This window comes from Neolamprologus brichardi, chromosome 11 (assembly GCF_056152115.1).
Source record: "Neolamprologus brichardi isolate AB-2024 chromosome 11, ASM5615211v1, whole genome shotgun sequence".
NCBI classification, from domain to species: domain Eukaryota; kingdom Metazoa; phylum Chordata; class Actinopteri; order Cichliformes; family Cichlidae; genus Neolamprologus; species Neolamprologus brichardi.
The window spans coordinates 13,131,913-13,158,402 of record NC_142114.1 but is presented as its reverse complement, the minus strand read 5'-3'; the positions used below and the strand labels follow the sequence as shown (position 1 = coordinate 13,158,402).

The window sequence follows — 26,490 nt, the reverse complement described above, 5'->3', positions numbered from 1 at the left end:
CCTCCACACTACTGTTCGTTTCTAAAGGTGTTTTATTTGTTTGGTTGTTTTAAACTAAACAATCCTCAAGCGGAACAAATTCATTAATTACGCGTTAATAATAATCAATTAAGTTTAAAATGATCTAAAATGTAACTTTTTCACCCTCCTTCCCTGAAACAGTTACGGGCTGTGTCGGACCTACATGCCGGGGTATTTAAACAATCTGTGCACGAAAATGGCGCCGAATGTGCAACAAAACAAACACACACCGACTCATCTCCACAGCCCCGGCGCATGCGAGCCTGAAATGCGGCTTACCTACTCCGGGATCAGCATCAAGGAGGAGACTGGATGGCGCAAAGACGGACAGAAAAAAATGCGATATTCCGCGCGTTCACACGAGAAACAATGCTGCTGAGCGACACATGCTTTGTTGTGCTTGAAGGTGTCCGATGCTCGTAAAGGGGTGGAGTCTCACGCCGAGGCTTGGACTTCAGCTGAGCGAATGAGCACCAACCAGCGTGGCTTACAAACCCATGCCAAGGCGGAGGAGATGCACACAACTTTCATATAAGGCTGATGAGGCCAGGTCCAGAGAAATTCTGATTTAATATAAAAATGGTGCATATTAATGACGCCTAGAACATTTAAGATGGTTTTAGAAATTGCTTAGGAATGAAATTTAGTAAGGCTTAGTAAGGAAGTAAAAACCCATATTTTGATTCATTTCACTGTATTGACCCCTTTTAAAAGTGCATGCGTGGTGTGGATCAGTTAAAGCGAGCGATCATTAGTACAGTGCAACGCCCGGAAGCAGGAGGAGGCAGGCACCAACACAACATAGGTAAGGGTCTCAAGACTGCAGACGTGACAGAGGAACTCTACCCAGCTGAAAACTACAATCCCAGACACACACATCTCAAAATTCAAAAACAAGCTCACACACATATGGGTCTTGTTTTTGGGCACACACATACACACAAGCTGTCTTTATGGACCCCATGACAGTTCCCCCACCCATCTGCTTGACCCCATTAGCGACATACGGCTCATAAGCAGAAGGGGGCTCATTATTCTCAGAACCACACGGGGGTGAGGCACCATCACCTTTGTCCTACACAGGCAAGTTCATGTGGCGGGCATTATCAGTGTCATGTCATGTCTAGCACTATTATATGTTGTATATCGAAGAAGATAAAATATCTTACCGGCAAAAAACGGTTATCCCGTGATTCCAACTAAAATAATACCGGGTTGCCGTAAAGTCCGAAGCTTTTACCGTCGGGGCGAATGATGAAAGTGAACAGAAAATATCTCTCCAGGCCAGTAACAGTCGGTGTGTGTCTGTGTGCTTTTTTTTTCTTTAGACTTTGATCGCAAAGCAAAGCGAGGACACCATAACAGCACACCGACTGGCATTTGTTAAACATTTACTTTGACATAACACATTAACAGGAATCAGGGTTGCGCACAGGCAGGATGTAAGTTTTGTGTAGCTACTGAGGAGAAAACAGAGGAAGAGGAGCAAGGCAGGCAAACAAAACCCATATGAACAACTTGCATTGCTTCCAGTTGCTTAGGAACCCCTGCCCAGCCCTAGGCCTACTGCAAGGAGCAGGTGTTGAGCTGGACCCAGGAGAGGGAGGAGAGACAGACTACAAAGGGGAGGAGAAGAAGAAGAGGTGTAGAGCACTGGCAGACCCAGTCTCTTGAGACAGTGACAGCCTGGAACCGCAGACCCTGAGACGGCCCACCTCCATGCACTCACACAGTAGACACACCCAAAACACTGATGCAAACATTCTGCTTCCCCTGCCGCTCTTCTACATTTGTTCAAAAGCGCAAGCAAACACGCACATATAACGGAGCCGTGCATCACTCCAGCTGAGTGCATGGGGGTTATGTTTGTTTGGAACATCTTTATCCCTCTCTGGCACTATCGCACGGTGATTACGTAACGCCCCCCATACCACTTCCACCCAATTCATCTCTCTTTGACTTTCGTGACTGCATCTGGGTACGCATCTCTCTCACACACACACGTGCACTAACACACACACGCCCTATACCCTTCCCTTTACATCTTATGTAAAACAATGTGTGCAGCTTAAAAAAATGCTTTAAAATGTGAAGTTTGAGTGCATCTGAGAGAGGCACAGTTGCAGGAGGTTTTCTCTGTTGTTTTTTAGCTCAGAAACTGAGCTCTCAAAAGCACTAATGTGATAGATGGTAAGAGTACATCAATATTAATTGTGCACCATTATGTTATGAAGAATTTATGAAGCGGGAATGTTCCATGCTTCTGCCCTTTCCTTCCCACGGACAAGTTGCCCCTTCTTATTCTACTAGGGCACATTTGACTCTCTTGCACTTTAAGGACAATAAATTACGCTATGAAAGGTACAGAGCAGGAAAACAGCTGAACGAGAGTGAATTTAAATGATCGATTTATTATTAATGAAGGTAAAACGATTGTTGTGCTCTGCACTCCACGTTGTAGTGATGCTCTATCCTTCTGCCCCTCTGTGGTGCAGTTTTCACTTTGAATGTATTTACTTGTTTATTTTAATCTTAACTATAAAAACAAGAGCTAACAATGTCATTTTTTAAATGCTTCAATCATGTTATACTGCTAATCAATGTGGACTATTCATGAGGCTTTTTTTCATAAGAGAAAATTCTAATAAAGATACTGTTGAGGAAGTCAGATTGGAAGCAACATGCTTACATACATGTGTTTGGATGTCATCTGATTTTAATGGCTGGTGGAACATTGAACAAATTGTGGCAAAAATGTGTTCTCAGCCAACTAAGAATAGATGTGATCTCCTGAAGCTACTGTACAAAGGTGTGTTGGGTTAGTTTGCACTGCCACCTGGTGGTTGACTTAAATGTAGTTTTGCATGTAAACTCCCAGAATGGAAGCTTTTAATTTCAGTAACCAGTGTGATGGTAAAAACAGTCTCATCTTTGTATCATAAACCACAGTAAACCTTTCACTAAAATCATCTTTCCATTATCCACTTTTATCCATGTGTAAGTCATATTTTGAGTGTTGTAACAAACAAAACAAAAAAAGACACTGAGGCGGAAGATCAGCTAGTTCAAGCAGTTCAGCGTAAATTATATCAGATGAGTAAGAGAGGATCACCGCCAATTCTAGAGGTGTAATGCATGCTGGGAGCGGGTGTTCATGAGAGATAAAGACCTGTTTGCGTCCAGATACCTCAGGGTGACACCATTAAACAACTCCGCCCAAAATTTAACTAGGCTTTGAGTAACCAGCAGTAAAACAAAAACTATGTGCCATAATTTTTGACAGGAAGTACACTATAGCCTTTTCAGATCAAAGCCTTAACAAAAGCAATCTTCTCTATTCTAAAACATTTTTAACCCCCAAATTTTATTTTTCCCAGATAGAAAGAAAGTGTCAGAGCTGACTCTTCCCTCACATCCACTACCCCAAAAAATACTGATAGAGTCTGAAGTCTGAACCCAAAGTGAATGGTTTAAAATAGAAATAATGAATAAATGAATATTTAATCATCTCTCTAAAGCTTGATGAGCTATGTCTTTAGGGAAATGCTTCCTCAATATAATTGAAATGCATCTGTGCAGTTATTTAATTATACAAACACTCTGCATTAACTATAAATTGCATTCAGGTGCATTAGGAGAACATCACACATGACAGGGTAAAAAAAAAAATCATTGTAGGGCTTTAGCAGAGCACTCACAAAGCACAGCACGAATGCCTTTCATTCAAATTAAATGGATAATACTCACATTATATCCACGTAGAAGGTCATTTCATAATGCATGCGCAGTCGCAGATGGAGTGACCAGGTCAAGACAGAAAGAGGGAGAGGGGGACAAAAGTGCATCAGTAAAGAAACACACTTTTCTGTTTAAACAGTACAGATTTTAAGGATTTAGTTAAAAGCTGAGGTAGACAATAATATTATACATGATATTAATAAATGGCACTGCCTGTTAAGAAGTAGCATGCAGTGCTAGCATCATTTGAAGCACATGAAAGGAAGGGGAATGGGCCTGGTTATAGGTGACTTATCAGCTGTCCGCTCAAAGTAATTACATCACCAAATGTTTTCTTTCTCGGCTTCTTTTTCTCCACATTAACAAACAGGCGTTGAGTTTTTACACAGTTACTACACCGCTGCTGCTACCTGCATTCTTCCTATTATGCTAAGTATTTAAAGTGTTTAGGGCCCGGGAGCTTTGAGGTACTGGGAGCAGCCTAACGACACACCTCTGCATTCATTTGTGGGCATTTTTCTTTCTTGTTATGAAGTCATATTACTGCAGTAGGTCAGCAGTTCTCCTTCTCTTTTTGTTTTCCTTACCACAAATACTCCTGACCTCGCATAATCCTTCTAAATGCGTTGCAGTGAACTCTTCACGAACCACCGTCGTGAAGAAAACACGCCGCGAAAAGCTCTGGCAGGGGGAAAAATGGTGTGCAACCTAAACACAAGCAGTGTCTGAGACTGCGGGTCATACCTGAACACGTAGCAGTCTCCTCTGTGCGTCTTCTCCACCTTCAGCTTGCTGCCATAATTCCGGTGTTTACCTTCAGGACTAGTTGGAAAGTATCGATGGGGTTTCCACAGGGAGGCGGTGACGCAGCCACAATGACGAAGCACTAAGTACTGGTGATGGGTGGAGATCAGAGGTGGGAGCTTTGCTCAAAATCTTCATGGGGTTCTTATTTAGTTCTCACACAGTCTGTAAAGCAACGATTGAGCTTTTTTCTCACACACGCAAAGACATTTTTGTTTGAGCCTGTTTTTACAGGTGAGTGTGTCCCTGCAGCGGCACAGCTGAGGGGACTGACTCGGGGCTGCTCTGCCAACTATATGACAACTTTAGGGCCTGAGTACCTGAACAGCTTCTTCTAGTAAACTGTTGGAAACTTTCAATGTGATATCATAAGTCATTAGAGCTATTTGTGTCTGTGTCTGTGTGTGTTTTGTTTTTATTTTACAGCTGACTCCACACAGAGGCGCTGTTGTGCATGCATGTGTGAGAGTGCAGGTAATGCTGTATTTACAGTCACCAAGGAACTTTTATATTTACTGAGACGTGTTTCTGTATATGTATCAGGAGTTAATAAAAGTTGTGTTACTGCATGATTTGTACCTCTGATCTCATGTGTTATTGTGTGTCCTCTAAAAATGCACAAATAAATAAATAAATGGCTCCCTCTTGTCACGGCCTGTCATGGGTTTGCATTGGTCCCCTAGAGTAAGTGAATGCACAGAGTACTAAATCAGCCCTCACAAATAGACAGCGCCCTTTGATGACCTGGGATGTCTTCTTTAAAATGCAGAGTGAAATCCCAAAAGGTGCAATAGACCTCAATCTAACAGCTGATGCAGCTGGAGCATCTGTCTCCGCGTTACCTAAAGCCCAGAGGTCTATGCTGGCTCTGTCCCAGCAGGATATTATAACATACCCGGCCTTATAGATTTACTCCAGTGACGTGGAGTGGAACATTCACTTCAAACGACTTTAAACATTAAAAAAAGAAGCTTGAATTGAGATTCGATTTTTGTAACCTATAAATTTAAGGAAACTTTAAATTCTGTTTAGTTTTCAAATGCAAATATTTCAACCCTTATTATCACACAAAGCAGCCAGGATCCGCCCAGTGTGATTATAGGAAACATTTAACTCCTGCACAAGATAAGAGCGACCGTTTCCCTGAGCACGTATGCGTAGCGACTCTGTGGAATCGGCGTTAATGAAGTCATGTTGCCCCCTGCTGAACGTTTTCATTAAAGCGCAAGTGGTTAGATAATATAATTTTGTGTTTTAGTTCTCCACTTTAGCTATTACTTCTCCCACAAGAAGGTTATGATTTTGGTAATATTTGCGCGCGTGTCGTTCAATCTGTCAACACCATAGCTCGATATGTTTTGAATTAATTCTGATTTTTAAAAAAATGAAAGAAAAACCTTGTAGTGGTAAAGAGGTTGGTCAATTTAACAATCTATTAAAATTTGACGTACACTCAGCAAGGTCTACAAGATCAACTTAAAGATCTATTGGTCAAAAAATAAAGAGAAAGCAACAAAAATAAACACATTTTTTAAGAAAGCCTAACAGCTTAGAAGCTATGATTCTTATAAATGTGGTGTGTGTATTATCATTATACAGAACGTAACCTATAATATCACATTAACTGATTATGACCAACCCCTAATAAATTTGTGATCAAAGACTTTTTTTCATTTTATATTTACTAAACATCTAAAAAAAAAAATCACTACACAATCAGATGCACTATGCACAAGGGTGTAGATTTGGTTTTGGCATTGGTGGGGACGGACGATTCAACCATCGAACCTGCCCTGTTTCTTTTTTTTCCCTTTTTTGTCTTTGCGTCTGGATTTAAAAAAAAAAAAAAAAAGGAGAAATATACTTGCTTACATATTCTATTCTACATGCTTTTAAACCAATTACAATTCATAGTTTTATATGTGAATTATATAATGTTAAATTACTATTAAACAAATGACTGACTAAGTATTTTAGACTTTAGTTTACTTCAGCCATATTCCATATAAATCAGGTATCATACAAAAATAAAAATAGCTTCAAATACAGTCATGACAATAAAAGAATATGACTTTAAGGACTTAACAACATTACTTCAGTTATAGTACACCAACATCTGTTATATATTGGCACTAAGGGAACACTGAATGACCTGCTGGTTTTTGTCCATAAAACTACTCATCTAAGATTACCACAAAGTAAAAGATCTCTCAGCAACATTATGCAACATTTTAGGCACTATTGCCCCGATCAAATCAGTGAGCTGAGATTTTCTATTCTAAACATGAACTACTGTTACAGCAACAGACATGGACTACTGGTGTCCCACACAACAACTCAATGTCCACTATGTGAAGCAGCCAAACACATGCCTTCTCCTCTCGCTAACTGAGAAAGCTAACTGGCATATTGGTTTTACATCTATACTGTCCAGTCTCTCCTGGTGGACATGGCATACAGCAGCATTGTTTAATCTCATTTGAGTCACTGTTAACCTTAGCCATGTTTTTAGTCTTCTGAGAGCACTGAAGCTTCTTTCAGCCTCAGTACATGCATTTATCCTCAGATTAAAATTATTATTCTGTGCTTGATGTTCCTCATGTTTGGCCCTGGCTCTTCCCCTCTGACTGCACTAGGACATATTGCCACCTGATAAAATAACACATTGATTCGTGCCATATAAAAAGTGAGACATGTCAATTCAGATTCTTTGTCAAATATACACTAATGAAACAATTTACATCAGCAGCCTAACAATTGTTATGATGATAAATACTATTTAATCTATAGCACCAAATCATCAGTCAGTCACCTGTGACCTCGCATCTTCACCTCTGTCTGAGCTACAACATGGCAGAGCTGCCTCTGTCACCTGATAAATAACAGTGAGACATTCTACATACATGCAGTCACACATGTGCTACAAATACAGTCATGAACCACCAAGTCATCATCCAATTTCACCTGTGATCTTGTATCACCATTACTCTCTGAGCTTTGTGTTGGTTGGAATATTTGCATATCATGACTATCTCATGATATTTTGTCTCAAAAATGAACCCTATGAATATGTCAGTACCATTAGGATGGAATTATTGTGTCACCAACATTTTAATGTTAGATATACAATTTTAACAGCCTCTGTAAACTAATATAGAATAGCCTTTATTGTCATTGTACAAAGTACAACGAAATTGGAGTGCCACTCCCTTGGTGCAAAATGCAATAGTTTTGTGCTTATTTACTACGGTGATAGCTCTGGGAAAGAAGCTATCCCTGAATCTTTTTGTCCTGGTTTTATGTGACCTGTAACATTGGCCTGACGGTAATAGTTCAAACAGTTTATTACTGGGGTGAGAGTAGTCCTTAATGATATTGCCAGCTCTGCTGAGGTATCGAGAGTTTGCAATGGCCTCCAGACTGGGCAGAGAGCAGCCAGTGATCTTCTGGGCTGTGTTGATGACCCTCTGCAGTACTTTCCTGTCTGCAACTGAGCACCCTGCATACCATGTTGTTATGCCGTACGTTAGGATGCTCTCTATGGTGGCTCTATAGAATGTCACCAGCAGCCTCTCCTCCAGGTTGTTCCTCCTGAGCACTCTCAAAAAATGGAGACGCTGCTGGGCCTTTTTTACCACCACCGTAGTATTTGCAGTCCAGGAGAGATCATCAGAGATCTGCATGCCCAGAAACCTCATTGAGTGTACCCTCTCCACACAGTTCCCGTGAATGTAGAGTGGGGCCGGGTCTGCTCTGCCCTTCCTGAAGTCCAAAATAAGTTCTTTAGTTTTCGTGGTGTTCAGTTGGAGGTTGTTAACTGAACACCACTCAGTCAATCTGTTAACCTCATCTCTGTAGTCCGACTCATCCCCCCTTGAGATGAGTCCAACCACTGTGGTGTCATCCGCGAACTTTATGATGGTGTTTGAGAGATGGGTAGGGGAGCAGTCAGATGTGTAGAGCGTAAACAAGAGGGGACTCAGAACACATCCTTGTGGAGACCCGGTGCTGAGTGTGATGATGCTGGACAGGTGGGGGCCGAGTCTAACAGACTGTGGTCTATTTGTCAGGAAGTCCTTAATCCAGAGGCAGATGGGGGTGGAGAGTCCCAGGTGAGACAGTTTCTGGACCAGGATCTCCGGGATGATGTGATTGAATGCTGAGCTGAAGTCCAGGAAGAGCATTCTCACATAGCTTCCTCGGTGCTCCAGGTGACTCAGCGCAGTGTGGAGCGCTATGGTGATGGCGTCCTCGGTGGATCAATTTGTCCTGTAGGCAAATTGATGGGGGTCCAGAGTGGGAGGCAGACCGGCCCTGATGTGCTGACAGACCAGTCTCTCAAAGCACTTCATCACTACAGGCGTAAGTGCAACAGGCCTGTAGTCATTTGGGCTGTCTACAGCCGTCTTCTTAGCGAATATATATATATATATATATATATATATATATATATATATATATGCTGCTCTGAGACTGAGACTGAGAGAACTAATAGTGCTGCATGTTGTGCAGTTAGTTTCATGGTTACATACAGTTTTAGACTGATGCGGGCCAAAGCCTAGCATAGCCTGTAACGTTATTGTGACGGACACATTTTATGAGTGAACTTGACTTTAAGTGACTTACAGGTTTCTTTGAAAAATACTTTCTTATATCCAGGTTCTTCCTTTTTGCTGCCGTCCTCCTCTCCTCCTCGCAGCGCAGGTTTGCCGCTGCTAAAACTAAACATAGCTCCCTGAAAGGCACAGCCAATCACATTGGCCATATTTGTCACATGACGTAGGACTCCAGTAGAGGACGTAATTTAACTCTTTCTGCACCGCTAGGTGAATGAGATGTCGACAGATGTTTTTTTTTTTCTTTCTACCGGGTTAGTTTTTCTTTACTCGAAGAGATCAAATTATTGGTGGGGACAATTCAATAATCGTTGGATATTGGTGGGGACATGTCCCTTCCGTCCATGCCAAATCTACGCCCTTGACTATGCACATGTACTATATTCACATAAAAAACTGATTACACTCAAAATTATGTCAAGTACATTTAAGTGCGTTTAAAAAGAACAGAGAAAACAAAATGAATGCATACAACAAGAAACAAAACAGTACTATTCCCTTAAAAGTTGATCCTGCCCATAGAGTGAGCGGGCTTGGCGTAGGTGTGTACTGCTTCTTGTTATAAACAGAAGTAACTCAGGACCGATTGTTTTGTTTTTTAAGTTGTTTTTTTAAGACTTTCTATACTTGATCTAATTAGAAGACACATACATATATTTTTACATGTATTTGTTTTGTTTTTTTATTTGTTCTGGGTTTAATTCCATCCCAGCTGTGAACCCATTATGTTAACCAGGAAGAGGCCAGGTAGGATTAGGACAGCCCTCTGCGGGAATGTGACTTAGTCAGCGTGCTCGGACTGAAGTTATGACTTTAATATGGCTGATAAAGGTCCGCTTTTAACTTCGTGTATAATTTTTTATCTGTCGATTGGAGGCGCAATATTCCAAATTTTTGAAGAAGAAAACTGGAAATCAGCCAGAGACCTCTACGTGAAAGAAAAGGAAGACATTCTGAAGAAATTTAACTTGACTAAAGAGAATCTGACTGAGATACTGAAGGTATGATGAACCCATCTCTATGTAAAGGTAACAAGTCGAGCTTTTGTTTACAGAGGCTTCATTTCGTTACATACTGTATTGCTTACAATCCAGCGTGGACATTAGAAAGGAAAGGAAAATGTTGCCTCCACATGTCCGGATGTATCAAACCAGTTTTATGTGATTTTGAACAGAAATGCAAACGTGTAAAGAGTAACTATCAAGCTAAACATTCTCAAAGGGAACGGGGGAAGTGAAAATCCTCTTATTTAACAGCACAGAAAAGTTGTGAAACTTCAAACAAAACACTGATGTGTGCGCTGGGTGTGGAGCAGGCATGCAACATCAAGCACAGAACAAAAACATAAAGGCTGGCACGAGGCGTGCCCGTTGGTAGCCTGAGCTTTAGTTAAGACTTTGAGAAGAATAAGGAGTTGTAAATATTTCCAGTTATTCGGTTACAAATAAATAAGTAAAGTAGTAGCAGAAGTATTAGATTTATGGGTTTTTTTTCTGGGACTGATTGATTGTGTTAACTTTCTAAAGGTAGTATCAGAGGCTGCCGGGCAAGGCGTGGCGATCTCCGGGGATAAGGATCGCAGTCCGTGGGACTGGGGGAGTTCTGCCATCTTCGCTGCCTCCATTGTCACCACTATAGGTATGAAAGACTCAGCAGTTGACACACTTCATGTTTATGTTGTAATATCACACACTTCTTCTTCTTCTTCTTCTGGTTGCTGCCATTTCTTTGGCAATAGGGTTTACTCAGGAACGCCCACTCGACTTGCTTTAACAACATGTCTGGCCCTGCCACAGGCAGGCGATGTGTCCAGGGTGTACCCCGCCTCTCATATTCGAAGCTGGATAGGCTGGGATAATATTCATGTAACACGATGCCTCATGACTAAAAGCTGCAATTCTCTGGGCCTAATTGTGATTGTTTGTTTATAAGACACATTATAAGCTTCACAACAATTACTACAGGCATAAAGCTATGGGTACTCTGATGCTGTGACTGTTTCAGAACAGGAAATGCTTGGTCCCAAAAGTTGGGAAATTATCTTGATTTGGATCTGAGATGTTTGTGCACTGGAGTTTTCCTGCAAAATGTCCAACAAAGAACGTTATAAAGAGAAACCAGAGCACAACTGAGACGGTAAATCCTAATCCTCATTGTTTTTTAGTTCAAGATTCCTCTATGACTTTGTTTTCCATATATAAAGCAGCGGAGAGGCAGGCACCCTCCCTACTTTTCCTACATTTAGATTACACTTTATCAAAAAGGAAAGTTTTTTTTTTTTCTTTTAAGCTTATCATTAGGCTGGATCAGGTGACCATGAATACTCCCTTAGCTATGCAGCAACAGGGCTTGGCTGCTTGGGGCATCCCATGATAAGGTTTGTTTGTTTTTTTTCTTTTAACTCACTATGTGTTTATACACCACCCTGGACTTAATCATTAGCTGTTATTGATCTGTGCTTCTCTTCCACAGTGTGTCTTTTGTCCAGTTTTCCTCCCTTCACCCCCAACCGGTCACAGCAGTTGGCTGCTCCTCCCTGATCCTGGTTCTGCTGAAGGTTTCTTCCTGTTAAAAGGAAAGGAAACAGTGGAAAGGAAAAACTTTCCACTGTTGCCAAGTGCTTGCTCATAGAGGGTTGCATGATTGTTGAGTTTATGGTTGTTTTTCTCTGTGTTAGCCCTGCAACAGACTGGCAGTGTGTCCTGGGTGTACCCTGCCTCTCGCCCTGTGGTAGCTGGGATGGGCTTCAGCCCTCCCCATGACCCTGATAGAACAAACAGAAGAGGAAAATCTTCCTAAAATATTTATCACATCATGGACTGCTGTGATTGAATATTTTCTCACTGTATCTACAGGTTATGGTAATATTGCCCCCAGAACAAAAGGTGGACGTATTTTCTGCATCCTTTATGGTCTGTGTGGGATCCCTCTGTGTCTGGTATGGATAAGTGAGCTGGGTTCATTCTTTGGTGAACGGGCCAAACGTCTGTCTGGGGTGATGATAGACAAAGGCATATCAGTGGTAAGGTCTGACTAACAATTCGTGTTTATCTGAAATTCTGAACTTTCAATGTCAAATAATATATATTTTTCCGTCTGTTTTGTCAGAAAAAAGTCCAGTATACCTGTATAGCCTTGTTCCTTCTATGGGGGCTGTTGGTGCATCTGGTGATTCCGCCATTTGTTTTCATGTCCATGGAAGAATGGACCTACTTAGAAGGTTTCTACTTCTCTTTCATCACACTCACAACAGTTGGCTTTGGAGATTATGTGGCAGGTAGGTTTTTACATTTGGCACAATTTGCATTTCTGAATTGAGGATATCTAAGTAATTTTAGCCCATAACTCTCATTTTAGGCGTAAATCCAGACATAAACTACCCCCGCCTCTACATAGTAGGTAAAGAATTATGGATTTGCATGGGCCTAGCTTGGCTGTCCCTGTTCTTCAGCTGGAACGTCCACATGGTAGTCGACGCTTCCAAAGTACTAAAGAAAAAATGGCAAAAACGCAGGCACAGAAACTTCTATCATGAGGAGCTAGTGTCTTTAAAGGACAAGCCACATGGAAATGTAAAGCCCAACGTTGTTGACATCTTTGGCTTCTTATCTGAAAAGGAGGAAGACTACAATACTGTCATAAAAGAGATTGGAATGAAAAGACGCAAACCAGCGCCAGCAGACAAAATGAATCGCTCAAAGAGCTGCAGTGACCTCCACGGCACCTCTATCCACAACTTGGAGCACTCTCCAAAGCGCAGACGTATGATCAGTATCAGCGAAGTATTCCTCAATGCAAAGGCCGAGGGGGACAATGACACAAAAGACGAGATGCTCCCGTTATTGCAAGAAAGCATGGGGGACCCTGAAGTGCGTGTGGAAACTGACGAGGAACAAAAGGACAGCTGTGCTGCTGATTCAGAAGATTGTGATATTGCCCTCAGTGGACCTGCCAAAATAGAAGAGGAAACTGTAGAGCATCCTGATGGGGGGGAGACTAGGTTTAGGATTTCCAAGGTGGCTGAAGAAGAATTGCTGTTGGAAAACGATGAGAAAGGGTAAAAGAATTGTCCAAAGGCGTATGCTGCTTTAATGTACCGAGAGAACAAAATGTGGAAATGACACTGCATATGACATCTACAGGAACAAAAGCTGACAGTCGAATGGTTTCCTGTCTTACAAGGTCACTATTTTATTTTTTTATAAATGGCAAAAAACATGTTTAAAATTTTATTTTTTTTTAATTCTTTCATCCCTTTACAACATTTGTATTCATTAAGCAACAGTGATCAACGGCATTATTTTAGAAGACAGTATAAGGCTTTGTGGAAAACAGAGCCAATAAGCAACTTTCCCTCATAAGGAGCTGCTACACTGGAGCCCATAAGGACATGGCCATCATCCGCGTACTCCATGCTCACCACTGGCTGCTTTGAGTGAATATTCTCGATCCGGAGCACCTGAAGGACACATTCATAAAATGAATAGGTAAAAATCTAGCTGCAATGTTTTTATTTTATTTTTAAACAAACTAACCTCAGAGCCAGGTGGATCTTCAGGATTATAGCTTGACAACTTCATGGCATTTGGGTGACAACCCAGCCATACGTCACCTGTCTTGTGGTCCACCTCGATGTTGTCACAAAGTGATCCAACAGCTACCGACTGAAAACATCACATGTTGTTTACATGCTGTAAATGAAACCTGATTATTCTGTCCTTGTGTATGATGTTAAAGCAACAATCCAACCTTTTTTTTTTTCTTGCAACAGAACTGCTTTCTTATTCAGCAAAATGAAAACGATTAGTGCTACTTTTATGTCTACATGTTAAATATGAAGCTACAGTATTATGAAAAATGTACAGGCAGCTGTCACTGATACCGCTCAGCCTACTAGCAGATGTACCTATGGCATCAATTTTTAAAATTCTAGGCTACAGTAAAGTTCATCTTTGACCTCGAGGTCATTGAGATTGAAACTCGTTTTTACTAGATTCACCTAAGGTATCGTACGTCACCTCGTTCTCCACTTGGGCATCCACTCTGCCCACAGGACGGGGTGACGACAATACCCCCTCAACCTCTCACGGCTGAGGGGTAAAAACTGCAACACTAGGCTGGGCTTAGCTTCATATTTAGCACGCAGATATGAGAGTTTTGGGTTGTTGTTTTGTTTTTGTTGTTTTTTCTGACTTTAGAATACAAAACACTGTTACCTTGATGTACCTCAATTGTTCTCCTTCTTGCCTTTCAAAAACATCTATGTCATGATCCATAATATCCGAAACGTATATGTACCTGTGTTTAAAAAAATAAAAGAAATAAATCATGTTACAATAACAAAAAACTGTAAATCTCATCCCACTCCTTTTCAAGTATCTAAATTGTGTTTTGTAGAGTTTTATAGAGATGTGGATGACAATTCGATATCTTCACTTTGTGTACAATGTATTCTGTTATTTCTGTCTGAAATAAAACAGACATTTAACTCAATCAACACATACATGATCACTGATTGGTGTAACGAACTGAGATTAACCTTTTGTCAGGAGATATGTTTATGCCGTTTGGGGACCGCAGACCATCGGCCACCACCCTCACTTCGTGTGGACTGTAAAACACTACGTCACACCAGGTTAAGTCCAAATAGACAGCAATAAGCAGAAGTGCATTACTGTGAAAGTAGCGGTCATTTGTGGCGTAGAAGCTCTCCACTCCGACTGCAACAATGTCATTCACACTGAAAAACATGGGGAACAACAAGCACTCAAAGTGTTTTATAAAACTTGCCTCAGTCACACAAGCACTTTTTTTCCTATGCTTTTTATCTAATATTTGCATACATTCATGCTCTGATGGATGCATCGGAGAGCAGCTTGGGGTTAGTATCCATGCCCAAGGACATTTGGCACACAGGCTGGACATGAGGGATGGGATGAGCCACAGCCACCCCAATAAATAAGGCATTAAAAGGTTTCTCATACAGTTCATACCTGTGGAGTAAGGGGTGGGTGATGGTTTTTATGTGCACAAGTGTGTCTTCCTCAACATAACGAAAGATCTCTACTTGGCTTTTGTGATGAGGGTGATTGACCACAAACAGGTACACAGAGTCATCTGCAGAGAAGAAGAAAAGTCTTGTCAACCTTGCTGTGTGGAGGAAACGTAGGTTTCCCTTAGTGTTTCAGTCATGTTTGTGATCAGGGAAATAAACAACAACTAAAATAGCTTGTTATTGTTTAAAAAAAAAAAGCAGACACGCACATACACCAATTTAGGCTGCAGACTCATAGTAAATTGTCACCTTCTTTCCTTCCCTAAAGCAGTAAGGAGCAATTTACTTTTTTTATAGCCTGACCCAACAGGAACTTATGCTTAAGTAAGAGGACGAACTAAATGCAGACAAAAAATCAAAGCCTCACAAAACTCACTTTTACTACACAGAGATGTTTTTGGCACATATAGGAAAATCTCAGATATGTGTCAAGGACACTGTAATGTAGCTGTCTCCTCTTATTCATTTGTCCAAAACCTGTTATCAAGTAAAATGAATAAAGGCAATAAAAATACTGATCATTTTTGCAACATTACATTAATTAAAATTATTAATTTATTAATAATTTCTTTATGCATTTCACTGTCACTGGCCTTTAACCTTTGGCATCTCACACTGCTGATACACAGTATTCTGCTTATTTTAGACAATATTCCAGAAAAGACTGGTCCACACAATAGGATATTTCATAAAGCAGATGGATATGCAACACATAATCACTAGCCAGATGAATCCAAAATTTATACTAGACACTACGGTGAACATCACCAAGCTAATACCAGTGAAAGATATTAGCAGTATCATGCTATAGGGGAGGGGAGGGGGGGGGGGGGGGTTGTTCAGAAGCAAGGGGCAAGTCCTTGAAGAAAACTTGGATGAAGGTACAAAAGTCCTAAGCCTATGGCCATGGAGAACCTTCAGCATGAAGAACCAGACTACAGCCAAGACAATACTAGAGGAGCTTCAGACATGTTCCTGAACAAGTCTGGGAAGATCCATTTGGAAAATTAGATACATTTCCAAAACCTACATGTGCAAAGCTTGTAGAGACTTAACCAAGACGACTTTAGTTCATTTATAAGTCACAGTAACAGTGTAAGGTAGCATACTGCCCTAAATGTACTATGACAGAATGCACATAGTCACCACTCAAAGACCCATTCATGTAATTTAGTACAGAATTACTGGCATACCCATAAATGACCCAAAAAAAATTGACGACAAACGACATGGCTTACAGACTTTCCAGAGAAACAACATTATTACACAAAATTAGCTGCAGTTAAAAGCTGTGTTACATTGTATATCTGCCTTATGTAAATACAAGTACTGTGTGTAGGACGTGGGTGTGCAAAAAAAACCAAAAAAAAAAAACATATCAGGCCTTCTAACTTTACAAACCTATGCATGTGTGCATAAGGGTACAATGAAAAAAAACTACCTGAATACATTTCTGTTATTTAAAATAATAACAAATTTGATTCCATTATTTCATCCATCCTCTATCTGGTCTGTACGTCACCTGCTTCATCAGTGTATGCACTAATGCCATGTGGGTTGAACGAGCTGAGGTCCAGTTCTCCGCTGATTTGCAGCTCCACTGGAGTGGGTTTCGGGTGCAGCAGATCCAAAACATACATTTTCCCTGGTTCATCAGAAAATGAATGTAATCCAGGAAACTTCAAGCCCTGAGCAGTAAACACTACATGTTAGAAACTTTTCTAAATGTGGGGCTTTGCTCAAGAGGTCATCACACAAACAATTGCCCGTGAAATTAATAACATACCGTACTCATGAAGGCCAGTCCATTTTTCAGTATTGTGATATCCTCTGCCCCATATTCTGTACAAACCAACAAATCAATAAATATTTTCCCCCTTCTCAGTTCTTACAGAGAGAACAGTCTGATGTCATGCCTTGGTGACACATGCTCTACAGACAGTTGTGTGAACTTCAGACCCTTCAGCTAATGCCACATGTTAAACGCAGTTTAAACGTGATTTTCACGATGCAAACCCCAGAACAAAGATATGAGCGTGAATACAAAGATTACATACCAATATTCTGCAAATAATGACAGCTGAGGTGTTTCACTGGAATCTCTCTGGAAGCAAGCATGATTTCCCTGCGGAAGAAGTTTACAGAGCCATTACAAAGAAGCCGTACAAATCAGTACTACAGTTTGAAAGTCTGCTCGAGAAGCCTAAGGATACGTTTGTTAAGTCTTTCCATGAAAACATTGGCCACACTTCAACGTGCTTTAGCAAACAACAGCTGTGAACATTTACAATCTGTGCTGCCAAGCCCCAAATTTAATGCGACATATGACGTCAGATTTTCTTGTCGGAACAGAACTTACTTCAGTTTAAGGAACCTGTGTCTACTAAAAACTGCAAAGGCAGCAACAGCAACAGCAAGTAGTACTTTCTTCATGGCAGCCATGTTAAGTGTCAGAGGTTACCTATGAAAGTGCCATGACTTTCAATGTGTATTAACACAACTTCCCCAAAGATGGAGACAGAGTGCTAAAATTAGTTTGATCTGTTAAAATTAGAACCAGCTGCTAAGACTTAAAAAAAGAAAAGAAAAGAAAAGAAAAGAAAAGAAAACATGGATCTTTTTTGTTGTTGTTGTTGCTTGTAACAAGTCAAGGTAGAATTTATTTTAGGGTATTTCTAACATAAAATATTTGCCCAAGGAAAGAAACAAAGTTTAGTGAATATAAATGCATGGCTACACACGGTATGTGAATAATGGATTATTTATGCAGCACAACCTAAAAGCTACACTGTATCCGAACACACCGCACATACATACGCACTGCTTTTTTTTCCGTTTCGTTTTATTTGCACACAAATAGAATCAACAACAATAATAATGTACAGTTTAAGAACAAGAACAACCACCTTCCCTATAACATTAACAGGTAAGCAGCTGGAACAGACAAGTTACATACAATCATTTACAAATATAATAAATATATATTTGTGCTATTAGAAATAAACATAGTTTTTAATTGTTTTTAAAAGAATAAAATGCAGTTGTGAACTGAAGAACTGGTGATAGTTTGTTCCGATAAGAAGGTTCTCAATATTTATGTGTATTTTGTTTTCTGCATAAGGGTAAATAAAAATCACCATGGTGTCTTGTTTAGTAGGTATGTACATCTGAAAAAGACGTAAAAGAAATGTTGCAAAACAACTAGTAAATCACCAATTAAATATACATACTTATACATAAAAAGAGATATGCAATATTTATTCACATTAAATATTGTCAAGATATAGTATTTTACAAAAAGAGGATGGTCTATTTGAAAAATTCATTATCTGTAAAAATGTCTTTTGAATTAATAGAATTTTATGAAGACACAGCACCCCAAACACTATTACAATATATTATGTGTGGATAAATTAAAGTATAATATAATATCAACACACAAGAACAATTTATAAAATGCAGTACTCAGAATACCAATCAGTGTGGTATGTTGGAGCAGCAGTTTATCGGCAGCTGAGAGGAAGAGGTCGGATAAACTCATCAGGAAGGCCAGCTCTGTTCTGGGATGCACCCTGGACCCAGTACAGGTGGTGGGAGACAGAAGGACTCTGGCCAAAATAGCATCTCTGATGGACAGAGTCTCCCACCCCATGCATGTAGATGTTGCTGAACTGCAGAGCTCCTTCAGTGACTGCTGCATCCTAGATGCATGAAGGAGCGTTTCCGCAGGTCCTTCCTCCCTGCAGCTGTCAGACTGTACAATCTGAACTGCTCCCAACAAACATAGATGTTTACATCAATGCTGTAACTGCAATAAGCTAGTTAATTAACCAATTCGCACTACAACCTGGTTTGCCTCTTACCTGTAATTATTTTTATTTAATTTAATAACTGTACAGTACTCTCTGTTTATAGTAACCATTGTCCTTAATGTAAATATGTAAGAAAAATTGTGTATGTTTCTGTTCCGTGTCCTGTGTACTGTTTGTTTGTATATTTGTCTTTTTGGCTGCTGTTACAACCAAATTTCCCCTTGTGGGACAATTAAATAATTAGATTATTCTATTCTATTCTATTCTATTCTATTCTATGTGTTAGGAGCAAAAGAATGCTAGATTGTTTTATGTAAATGACAGTATCAACCAACAGAGGACTAAATTCAAAGGCACCCCGAAAAGCAAAGTGACAAAATGATGTGGCAGGCTAGTCAACTTCACTGAAGTTTCACTGCAGCAACTCAAAATGGTACTCAGTAATTTGTACAGCAACCACATACTTCTGATCACACATGACAATGTTGGGACATCCTGCTAATGAGATGATGGATGGTGTCCTGAGGGATCCCCCCTCCCCTAGAGTACGTTGGGCCCTCAGGCCACCCTCATGAAGTTTAGTTACTGTTGTCCAAGACCTAATCAATATCCCAGAAGCGATGTGATGCTATAATCTGATTAAAAGGTGTTCCTTTATTTCTTTCTTTATTTTTGGGGCAGTGTGTATACAGTGGGAGAAACAGTTATGTGATTCCCTGCTGAATTTCTGAAGTTGGAAGTTCTCTCACTTACAAAGGCATAAACAGTCTATGCCCCCCCCCCCCCCAAAAAAACCCCAAAACAACCCACACTACATACAACTTTAAAACTGACCTGCACGTCATTGAGTGAATATCCGTGAATGGTTGCATGCCCATATGGCACATAGATTACAAACACTCAATCAAGCAATCAATCACAAAAAGCACACCTGTCCACAGAATCAATTTCTTTAATTCCATCCAATCAGCAAGAAGGTGACAAGTGTTGGTGTTGTTATTTGTAGATGGAAGAAATATAAAATGACCATCAATCGCCCTCACTCTGGAGCTCCAAGCCAGATCTTGCCTCATGGGGTGAGGATGATTGTGAAAAGGGTGATGGATCAAATAACATTTTTCCCCCATGTAGACAAATGTGCATTTACTTACTGGGGACACAGTGGACAACTTCATTGTGGAACCACAACAAATCTATTTATTAAAGTTCACATTTCACCTTTTATTTAAAGCCAAATACAGACAGTGATAAATTATCAAATTAAAAACATTATTTTCATAATTGTTCCAATTATTTAATAGTGAAGCAAATATCATGATAGTTCAGTCATTTCTGTGTCTAATACCACTTTTGTAGGCTGAACGCAGTGCAGTATAAACTGTCCCAGTTGAGAACAGATACAAATTTTTTTTTTTCCTTTTTTTTTCCTTTTAAACACCTGAATTTAGATTTTTTTTTTTTTCCCCCTCTCATGTGTTAAAGTGAGTGGCAGTGTTTGCTTTCATCGTCTACTGTAAATCACAGCACAAGGCTTTGTGGAACACAGAGCCAATGAGCAACTTCCCTCCATACGTAGCGGCTACCGAAGAGCCCATGATCACATGTCCATTGTCTGCATACACCTGTGTAACCACAGGCTGATCAGAATGAACATTCTGGATACGGATGATCTGCAAACATACAAAATCATAAGATAATAAACATAATCAGATCAATCTCTACAAATGGGTGCATGTGCTGTTGTATAGTGAGAAAAGAAACACAAATAAGAAGAAACACCAGACCTCTGATCCTGGTGGGTCTTTGGGGTCAAACACGAGAGCCTTCCATGCATTAGGGTGACAACCTAACCAAAGGTCACCATTTTCAGGGTCAACCTCGACGTTGTCACAGAGTGTACCCACAGCAACAGACTGGTTAAATGTCAAAGGAAAGACTGAAATTACACACTTACATATATATATACATAAATAAGAGTTTAACTCTGCAAGTACTTGCAGTGAGCAGTGAGCATATTCAGCGTTTGTAATAATAATTTGGGGAACTCATATATGCAAATTTATATTATTTTTTAAATAAATCAGTTAGAAGGTTCAATTTAAAAAAACAACAACAACAACAAAAAATAAAACACTTTTTTTTTATTGAATTTTTATGTAATGATTTTATCATGACCATAATTAATTTATGGTTCAACCTTAGTTCAATTCAAGCCACAGACACTAATCCCTTGTGGCAAGAGAACTGAAAGGGACTTTATAAATATAGCAATATTATTTAAAAAATATTGATAAATTATCAAATATTTTTCAATGGATTAAATCTTTTTAAAAAACTGTCAAAAAAGCAATTCCACACTGTTGTGGTAAGTCAGTTTTATTAGCTACCTTGACGTTGGCCAATGAATTGTCTTCTTTCCGCTCCAACACGTGCACTTTTTGATCAAAAAATTCTACGACATAAATATACCTATAAAAGAGAGAGAACGTTAAAATAAAGACATTCATATTTGAAACATATGTAACCGTGTGCAAGGGCCTCCTGATCATTCTTACCTTTTGTCTGGTGACATGTTGATTCCATTTGCAAAGAAATAACCCTCAGAGACCACTTTTACCTCCTCAGTACTATAGTACACAACATTAGCCCACGACAGAGGCAGTAAAGTCTCCACAAATACTTTCAGGATTTCTTGGTTAAAATAGTGATCATTTGTTGCGTAGAAGCTATCCACTCCCACTGCAACAATATCATTTACGCTAGAATAGAAAGGAAACAAAAAATGTTTTGTTGTGTTATTATACATGAACACGCACATGATTTGTATGGAACTATATTATGACATGAGATGGTTGCACAAATATTGTTTAAGGCTGACTATTCAGTAAATCTCAAATGGCATTTATAACAGTAATTTGTCATATTACTTTACCTGTAGAGAAGTTCATGTTTGATGGTTTTCAGGTGCTCTAGGGCACGGTCCTCCTCCACAAACTTGAATAGTTCCACTTGGCTTTTTTGTTGAGGATGATTGACAACAAACAGGTAGACTGTGCTATCTGGAAAGAACAATAAGAAAGGCACAGAACAAAAATAATGTCTATAAGGCGTGTGTGTGTGTGACTGTATCAAAGTTGAGGAGCATGCAGAACTTGAAATTAAATAAAAAGAAAATTATCACTAGGCTTTGCAAACACACTCATGAAAAGCCTGGCTATTCTTACTGTACTCACATGGTACCACCTGTAAGTATCACAACAGGTTTGACCACATGCTTGGCAAGCACACACAAGCAAAAGAAAAAAGTAAACATTGTCCTCGGTGCCCTAAGTTGAGCAATATATTGCAAGGTTTACTCAAATCGAGGACATCAGACTTTTTGCCTTCCAGATGCCATTCTGTGGACACTTGCATGCGATGTGTGCAAACGCATATGAACTGTAGGTTTGTTTACCACTTGGATCGATGTATACACTGATGCCATGAGGGTTGAAAGAGTCTAGATCAAAGTTCCTTGGCATGCGGAGCTCTACTGGTTTCATCTGAGAATCCTGTAGATCAAGCAGAAATATCTTTCCAGGCACATCTGAGGAAGGCAGTCCAGGAAACTTCAGACCCTGCACACACAAAGCATGAAAAATACTGTAATTATACAAAGTGTAATAACACTAGCTACATTATAAATTCCTGATGTTATTAACATTCTTATTCCACACGATTGCTATGGGCTTTAAGACTGTTAACCTAAGAGGTGGAGATTTGGCTGCTTTACAGCAAAAACAACTTACAGTGCTGATAAGGGCAAGCCCGTTTTCCAGGATCGTTATATCCTCCGATCCATAATCTAAAAGCACAATATTCACATATTGTTAATTTTTCTGGTTTCTAGTCTGCATCAAAGTATCGGCTGCATTTTCTTGCATGTTTGCTTACCCAGATTTTTGAGTGCAACACAGTTGGGGAGGTGTTTCGGGACGATCTCTCTAGTAGCAAGGCACCTTTTCCTGCAGAGTTTGCATAAAAAAAGTTATTTGAAACAGTCCGAGTGCACAAAAGTGCTTCGACATGAATGCTATCTGTATTACCTGAGGTTTATAAATCTCTCTCCTATCAGCACCGACAAGGCAGCTACAAAAAGTGAAACATATGCCAGCTTTCCCATTTTGAAATCTGGAGGGGGGAAGGTTTCGAAACGGACTTAAAAACTGCAACAGCGGGGCGTTCCCGAAATGCTGCATTCATGACAATCCGAAATACCGCCCCTTACCATGTGAAATAAGAAATGCATCACTTATATATATCGCATTGTGAATCTCTAAATTTGATAAACACGTAAATTTGCTTGAGATCCAAAGTGTTAGCATCTAAAAGACAGATCTATGTTGTTTGTGCGCATGAAAGTTGGGTATTTTGAAAGTTGACAGATGTTGCTTCACTGCATGTTTTGCCCTTAGTAGACCGTGAAGTGCGCACAGCCTGCAGGTTTGTTCCTAACATTCTAAACACATTCTACCAGCAGAGTTGCCTCATGATTAACATTTGGCCTCTTGACTCTGCACATGCAATGGAGTCACCTTTGTGTGTAATATGTACCTTTATGAGCCCTCTGGGAACATCCAGTGCACTTGTATGGGATCATTTTTTAGTAAATTTCACTTTCTGTAAGGGGATATGTACTCACTGGTCACTTCATTAGATACACATTTTTAACCCCTTGTTAACAGCTAATGAGCAAGTCACATGGCAGCAACTCAGTGCGTTTAGAAATGTAGGCCTGGTAAAGATGATCTGCTGAAGTTGAAACGGAGCATCAGAATGATGGAGAAAGGTGATCTAAGTGGCTGAAAGCGGCATGGTTTTTGGTGCTGGCCTGATTATTTCAGCAACTGCTGGGATTTCCCCACACAACCATCGCTAGAGTTTACAGAGGATGGTCTGTAAAAGAGACCATCCTCCAGTGAGGAGCAGTTCTTTGGGTGAAAATGGCTAAGAAGTCAGAGGAGAATGTCTCAAATAAACACCTGTTTCAGCCAAAGTATGCAGAAGAGCATCTCTCAACACACAGGTTTCAGTTTTATTTGTCATATGCAAGTTAGCACAGGGTCAACATTGCAATGAAATGTGTTTGACGAGCAGCAGTCACTCAGCAGCATGATACAGTAGGAGAAAATATAATAAAATATAATAAAATAAAATAAAATATAAAAAATAGTTAGGAGCAAAATATTAGAGAGACATGGTAAAAGAGAAAAGATGACTAAATATATATGTATCTATAAATATAAATATATGTACACTAGTGATTAAATAAGAAAATCTTGAAAAAAAATATGACGGGAGGGCAGATGGGATATTGCACAGGAATGAGCAGCAGAAGATTACAGTATTGCACTTTTAAATATAAATATCAATAACAATAAAGTGAAGGGACCAGTGCAGATTAAACAGAGTACTTGTGAAGCTGCAGGGTAGCTTCTGAGTGCTGTGTTGTGTGTGTTTAAGTGTTGTGGTTGAGGTGTCGTATGGCTTGGTAGTAAAAACTGTTTTTAAGTCTTGTAGTCCGAGCAGACAGACTCCTGTAACGTCTGCCAGATGGTAACAAGGAGAACAGCTGATGTGCTGGGTGGCTGTGGTCCTTGATGATGCTGTGTGCTTTACGGAGGCATCGCTGGAGGTAAATGTCCTGAATGGCAGGAAGCCTCGTGCCAGTGATGTGCTCTGCTGCCTTCACCACCCTCTGTAGTGCTTTACGCCTGCTGGCAGAGCAGCTTCCGTACCAAACTGTGATGCAGCTCGTCAGCAAGCTCTCAATTGCACACCTGTAAAAATTTGAGGTGATGTTGGCGTTCATGCTAAACTTCCTCAGCCTCTTCAGGAAGTAAAGCCGCTGGCAAGCTTTCCTGATAGCAGTGTCTGTGTGAAGGGTCCAGGAGAAGTCCTCAGTGATGTTGACTCCAAGGAACTTGAAGCTGCTGACCCTTTCCTTGACACCAGTTGAAGACTGAAGCACATGGGCTAAATCTACACTACTGGCTGCCACGCCTGTGAGCTAAGAAGAGGTGCAGTCCCAAGAAGTAATTTCCGTCACCGAAATTGTTGAATGCATGAATGATATCAAGTCATTTTAAGGTTTAAAAAGTGTATTGACATTAAAAATGTATTTTTCAAGAAAGATCTGGCCAAGATTGCAGTAGAAATTGCAACAAGTATAACCCCACCATTCTGCAAAGATATCTTATGAGCCAAAAGAAGATTGGACTGATTGCAATGCAGCTACAAACACACAGAGTGATGAAGATTAAACAGATCGTTCTTTATTTTATATATAAACTCTTCATAAATCCTGCGGATTACAGTCTATTTACTAAAATATGCAAAAAGATTACACATAAAAAACACAATCTGGCAGTTAATCAGTTGTTGGTATAACACATGAAACTGGAAAGAATATGGCATTATCAACATGAAAGCATGGATCCATCCTGCCTTGTATCGGCGGTTCAGGCTGCTGCTGGTGTAAGGGTGTGGGGGATGTTTGCTTGGCACATTTCGAGTCATTGTTTAACTGGCACAGCCTACCTGAGTATTGTTGCCGACCATGTCCATCCCTTTATGACCACAGTGTGCCCATCTTCTGATGGCTGTTTCCAGCCGGATAACGCGCCATGCCACAAAGTTCAAACCATGCCGAACAGTTTCTTGAACATGACAATGAGTCCATTGTACTCACATGTACTCACACAGTCACCAGATCTCAAATGAATAAGCAACTTAATGTGACGGAATGGGAGATTCTCATCGCGGATGTGCAGCCGACAAATCTGCAGCACTTGCGTGATGCTCTCACGTCAACACAAAGCAAAAATGTCCGAGGAATGTTTCCAGTAGCTTAATGAATCTATGCCATATAGAATTTTAAGACAAAAAAGGGCTCAACCCAGAACAAGCAAGATGTACCTAATGAAGTGGCCGGTGACTATGCAAGTCATGCTGACTCACTCTCAAGTTTACTGCTGTTGGTTACAGCATGATCAGGGCTGTGAATGCAGGTCCTTCCCACGTTTTAGACAGAATGAAAGACAAGCAAGCAAACACACAGAAGTCTTAATTAACAGTAATGTGAATATGATTTGTGTATAATTATGGCATTGGATAGTTTTACTAATGTTTCTTAAGGTCAGCTATTCAATAACTCTCATATATAGCTTTTAGCAGGTTTGTAGTAGGTAAAGGGAAGTAGAGAAGTTTTTATGGTTTTCAGGTCCACGGGGGAAGTGGTGGCCTCCAAGCAGCCTGAGGATAGTTTGGGCCTGCTGTGAAGTGTCAGTTTAACTAGTGACATAGCAAAAAGGAGCGAGTTGACAGACCCCTCTGAATTCATACATCAGGTGTGACTCTCTTTCTCCATGCTCCCTGCACTAATGGCTTGCTAAACTTCTCTCTC

General features: G+C 40.1%; 4 protein-coding genes across 12 annotated transcripts in view; 1 reads left to right on the top strand and 3 right to left on the bottom strand.

Moving 5' to 3' along the window:
* The window catches only part of LOC102777766 (uncharacterized), a 31,546-nt gene extending 27,082 nt beyond the window's left edge, over positions 1-4,464 (bottom strand). For 4 of the 9 annotated variants that reach the window (XM_087848137.1, XM_035912292.2, XM_035912293.2 and 1 more), the window contains exon 1: positions 305-447. In XM_087848137.1, the coding sequence (XP_087704263.1) occupies position 305 (1 nt within the window). In that variant the 5' untranslated portion in view covers positions 306-447. Of the gene's footprint in view, positions 1-300; positions 460-3,768 lie in introns of those variants that run through there. The other 5 variants (XM_006801437.3, XM_035912296.2, XM_006801441.3 and 2 more) reach the window with 3 other exon arrangements.
* Positions 4,465-9,765: 5,301 nt separating this feature from the next.
* On the top strand, positions 9,766-14,579 carry kcnk5b (potassium channel, subfamily K, member 5b). The gene is made up of 5 exons (XM_006801444.3): positions 9,766-10,180; positions 10,706-10,817; positions 12,035-12,201; positions 12,288-12,456; positions 12,537-14,579. Exons 1-5 carry the CDS (start codon positions 9,998-10,000, stop codon positions 13,238-13,240), a joined length of 1,335 nt encoding a protein of 444 aa, XP_006801507.1. The 5' UTR covers positions 9,766-9,997; the 3' UTR covers positions 13,241-14,579.
* On the bottom strand, positions 13,346-17,700 carry LOC102779296 (serum paraoxonase/arylesterase 2-like). The gene is made up of 9 exons (XM_006801443.3): positions 17,594-17,700; positions 17,292-17,359; positions 17,021-17,076; positions 16,757-16,922; positions 15,173-15,296; positions 14,719-14,919; positions 14,396-14,477; positions 13,715-13,843; positions 13,346-13,638 (listed from the first exon to the last, which is right to left on the bottom strand). The coding sequence occupies exons 1-9, from the start codon at positions 17,674-17,676 to the stop codon at positions 13,477-13,479; spliced, it is 1,071 nt and encodes a 356-aa protein (XP_006801506.2). The 5' UTR covers positions 17,677-17,700; the 3' UTR covers positions 13,346-13,476.
* Positions 17,701-19,695: 1,995 nt separating this feature from the next.
* LOC102779864 (serum paraoxonase/arylesterase 2-like) lies at positions 19,696-23,265 on the bottom strand. Its single transcript, XM_006801445.3, has 9 exons — positions 23,132-23,265; positions 22,980-23,050; positions 22,835-22,890; positions 22,501-22,663; positions 21,979-22,105; positions 21,602-21,805; positions 21,434-21,515; positions 20,831-20,959; positions 19,696-20,716 (listed from the first exon to the last, which is right to left on the bottom strand). The coding sequence occupies exons 1-9, from the start codon at positions 23,206-23,208 to the stop codon at positions 20,555-20,557; spliced, it is 1,071 nt and encodes a 356-aa protein (XP_006801508.1). The 5' UTR covers positions 23,209-23,265; the 3' UTR covers positions 19,696-20,554.
* Between the last annotated feature and the right edge of the window lie 3,225 nt (positions 23,266-26,490).

Coding starts and splice junctions, on each gene's coding strand:
- LOC102779296 (XM_006801443.3), bottom strand. CDS start 17,676: ATGGCTGCCATGAAGAAAGTACTACTTGCTGTTGCTGTTGCTGCCTTT. Junction 17,360..17,593: donor CACAGGTTCCTTAAACTGAA/GTAAGTTCTGTT, acceptor CTTCTTCCGCAG/GGAAATCATGCTTGCTTCCA. Junction 16,923..17,020: donor GACTGGCCTTCATGAGTACG/GTATGTTATTAA, acceptor TTTACTGCTCAG/GGCTTGAAGTTTCCTGGATT.
- kcnk5b (XM_006801444.3), top strand. CDS start 9,998: ATGGCTGATAAAGGTCCGCTTTTAACTTCGTGTATAATTTTTTATCTG. Junction 10,181..10,705: donor ATCTGACTGAGATACTGAAG/GTATGATGAACC, acceptor AACTTTCTAAAG/GTAGTATCAGAGGCTGCCGG. Junction 10,818..12,034: donor CTCCATTGTCACCACTATAG/GTATGAAAGACT, acceptor CTGTATCTACAG/GTTATGGTAATATTGCCCCC.
- LOC102779864 (XM_006801445.3), bottom strand. CDS start 23,208: ATGGGAAAGCTGGCATATGTTTCACTTTTTGTAGCTGCCTTGTCGGTG. Junction 22,891..22,979: donor TGTTGCACTCAAAAATCTGG/GTAAGCAAACAT, acceptor TTGTGCTTTTAG/ATTATGGATCGGAGGATATA. Junction 22,664..22,834: donor GGCTTGCCCTTATCAGCACT/GTAAGTTGTTTT, acceptor TTGTGTGTGCAG/GGTCTGAAGTTTCCTGGACT.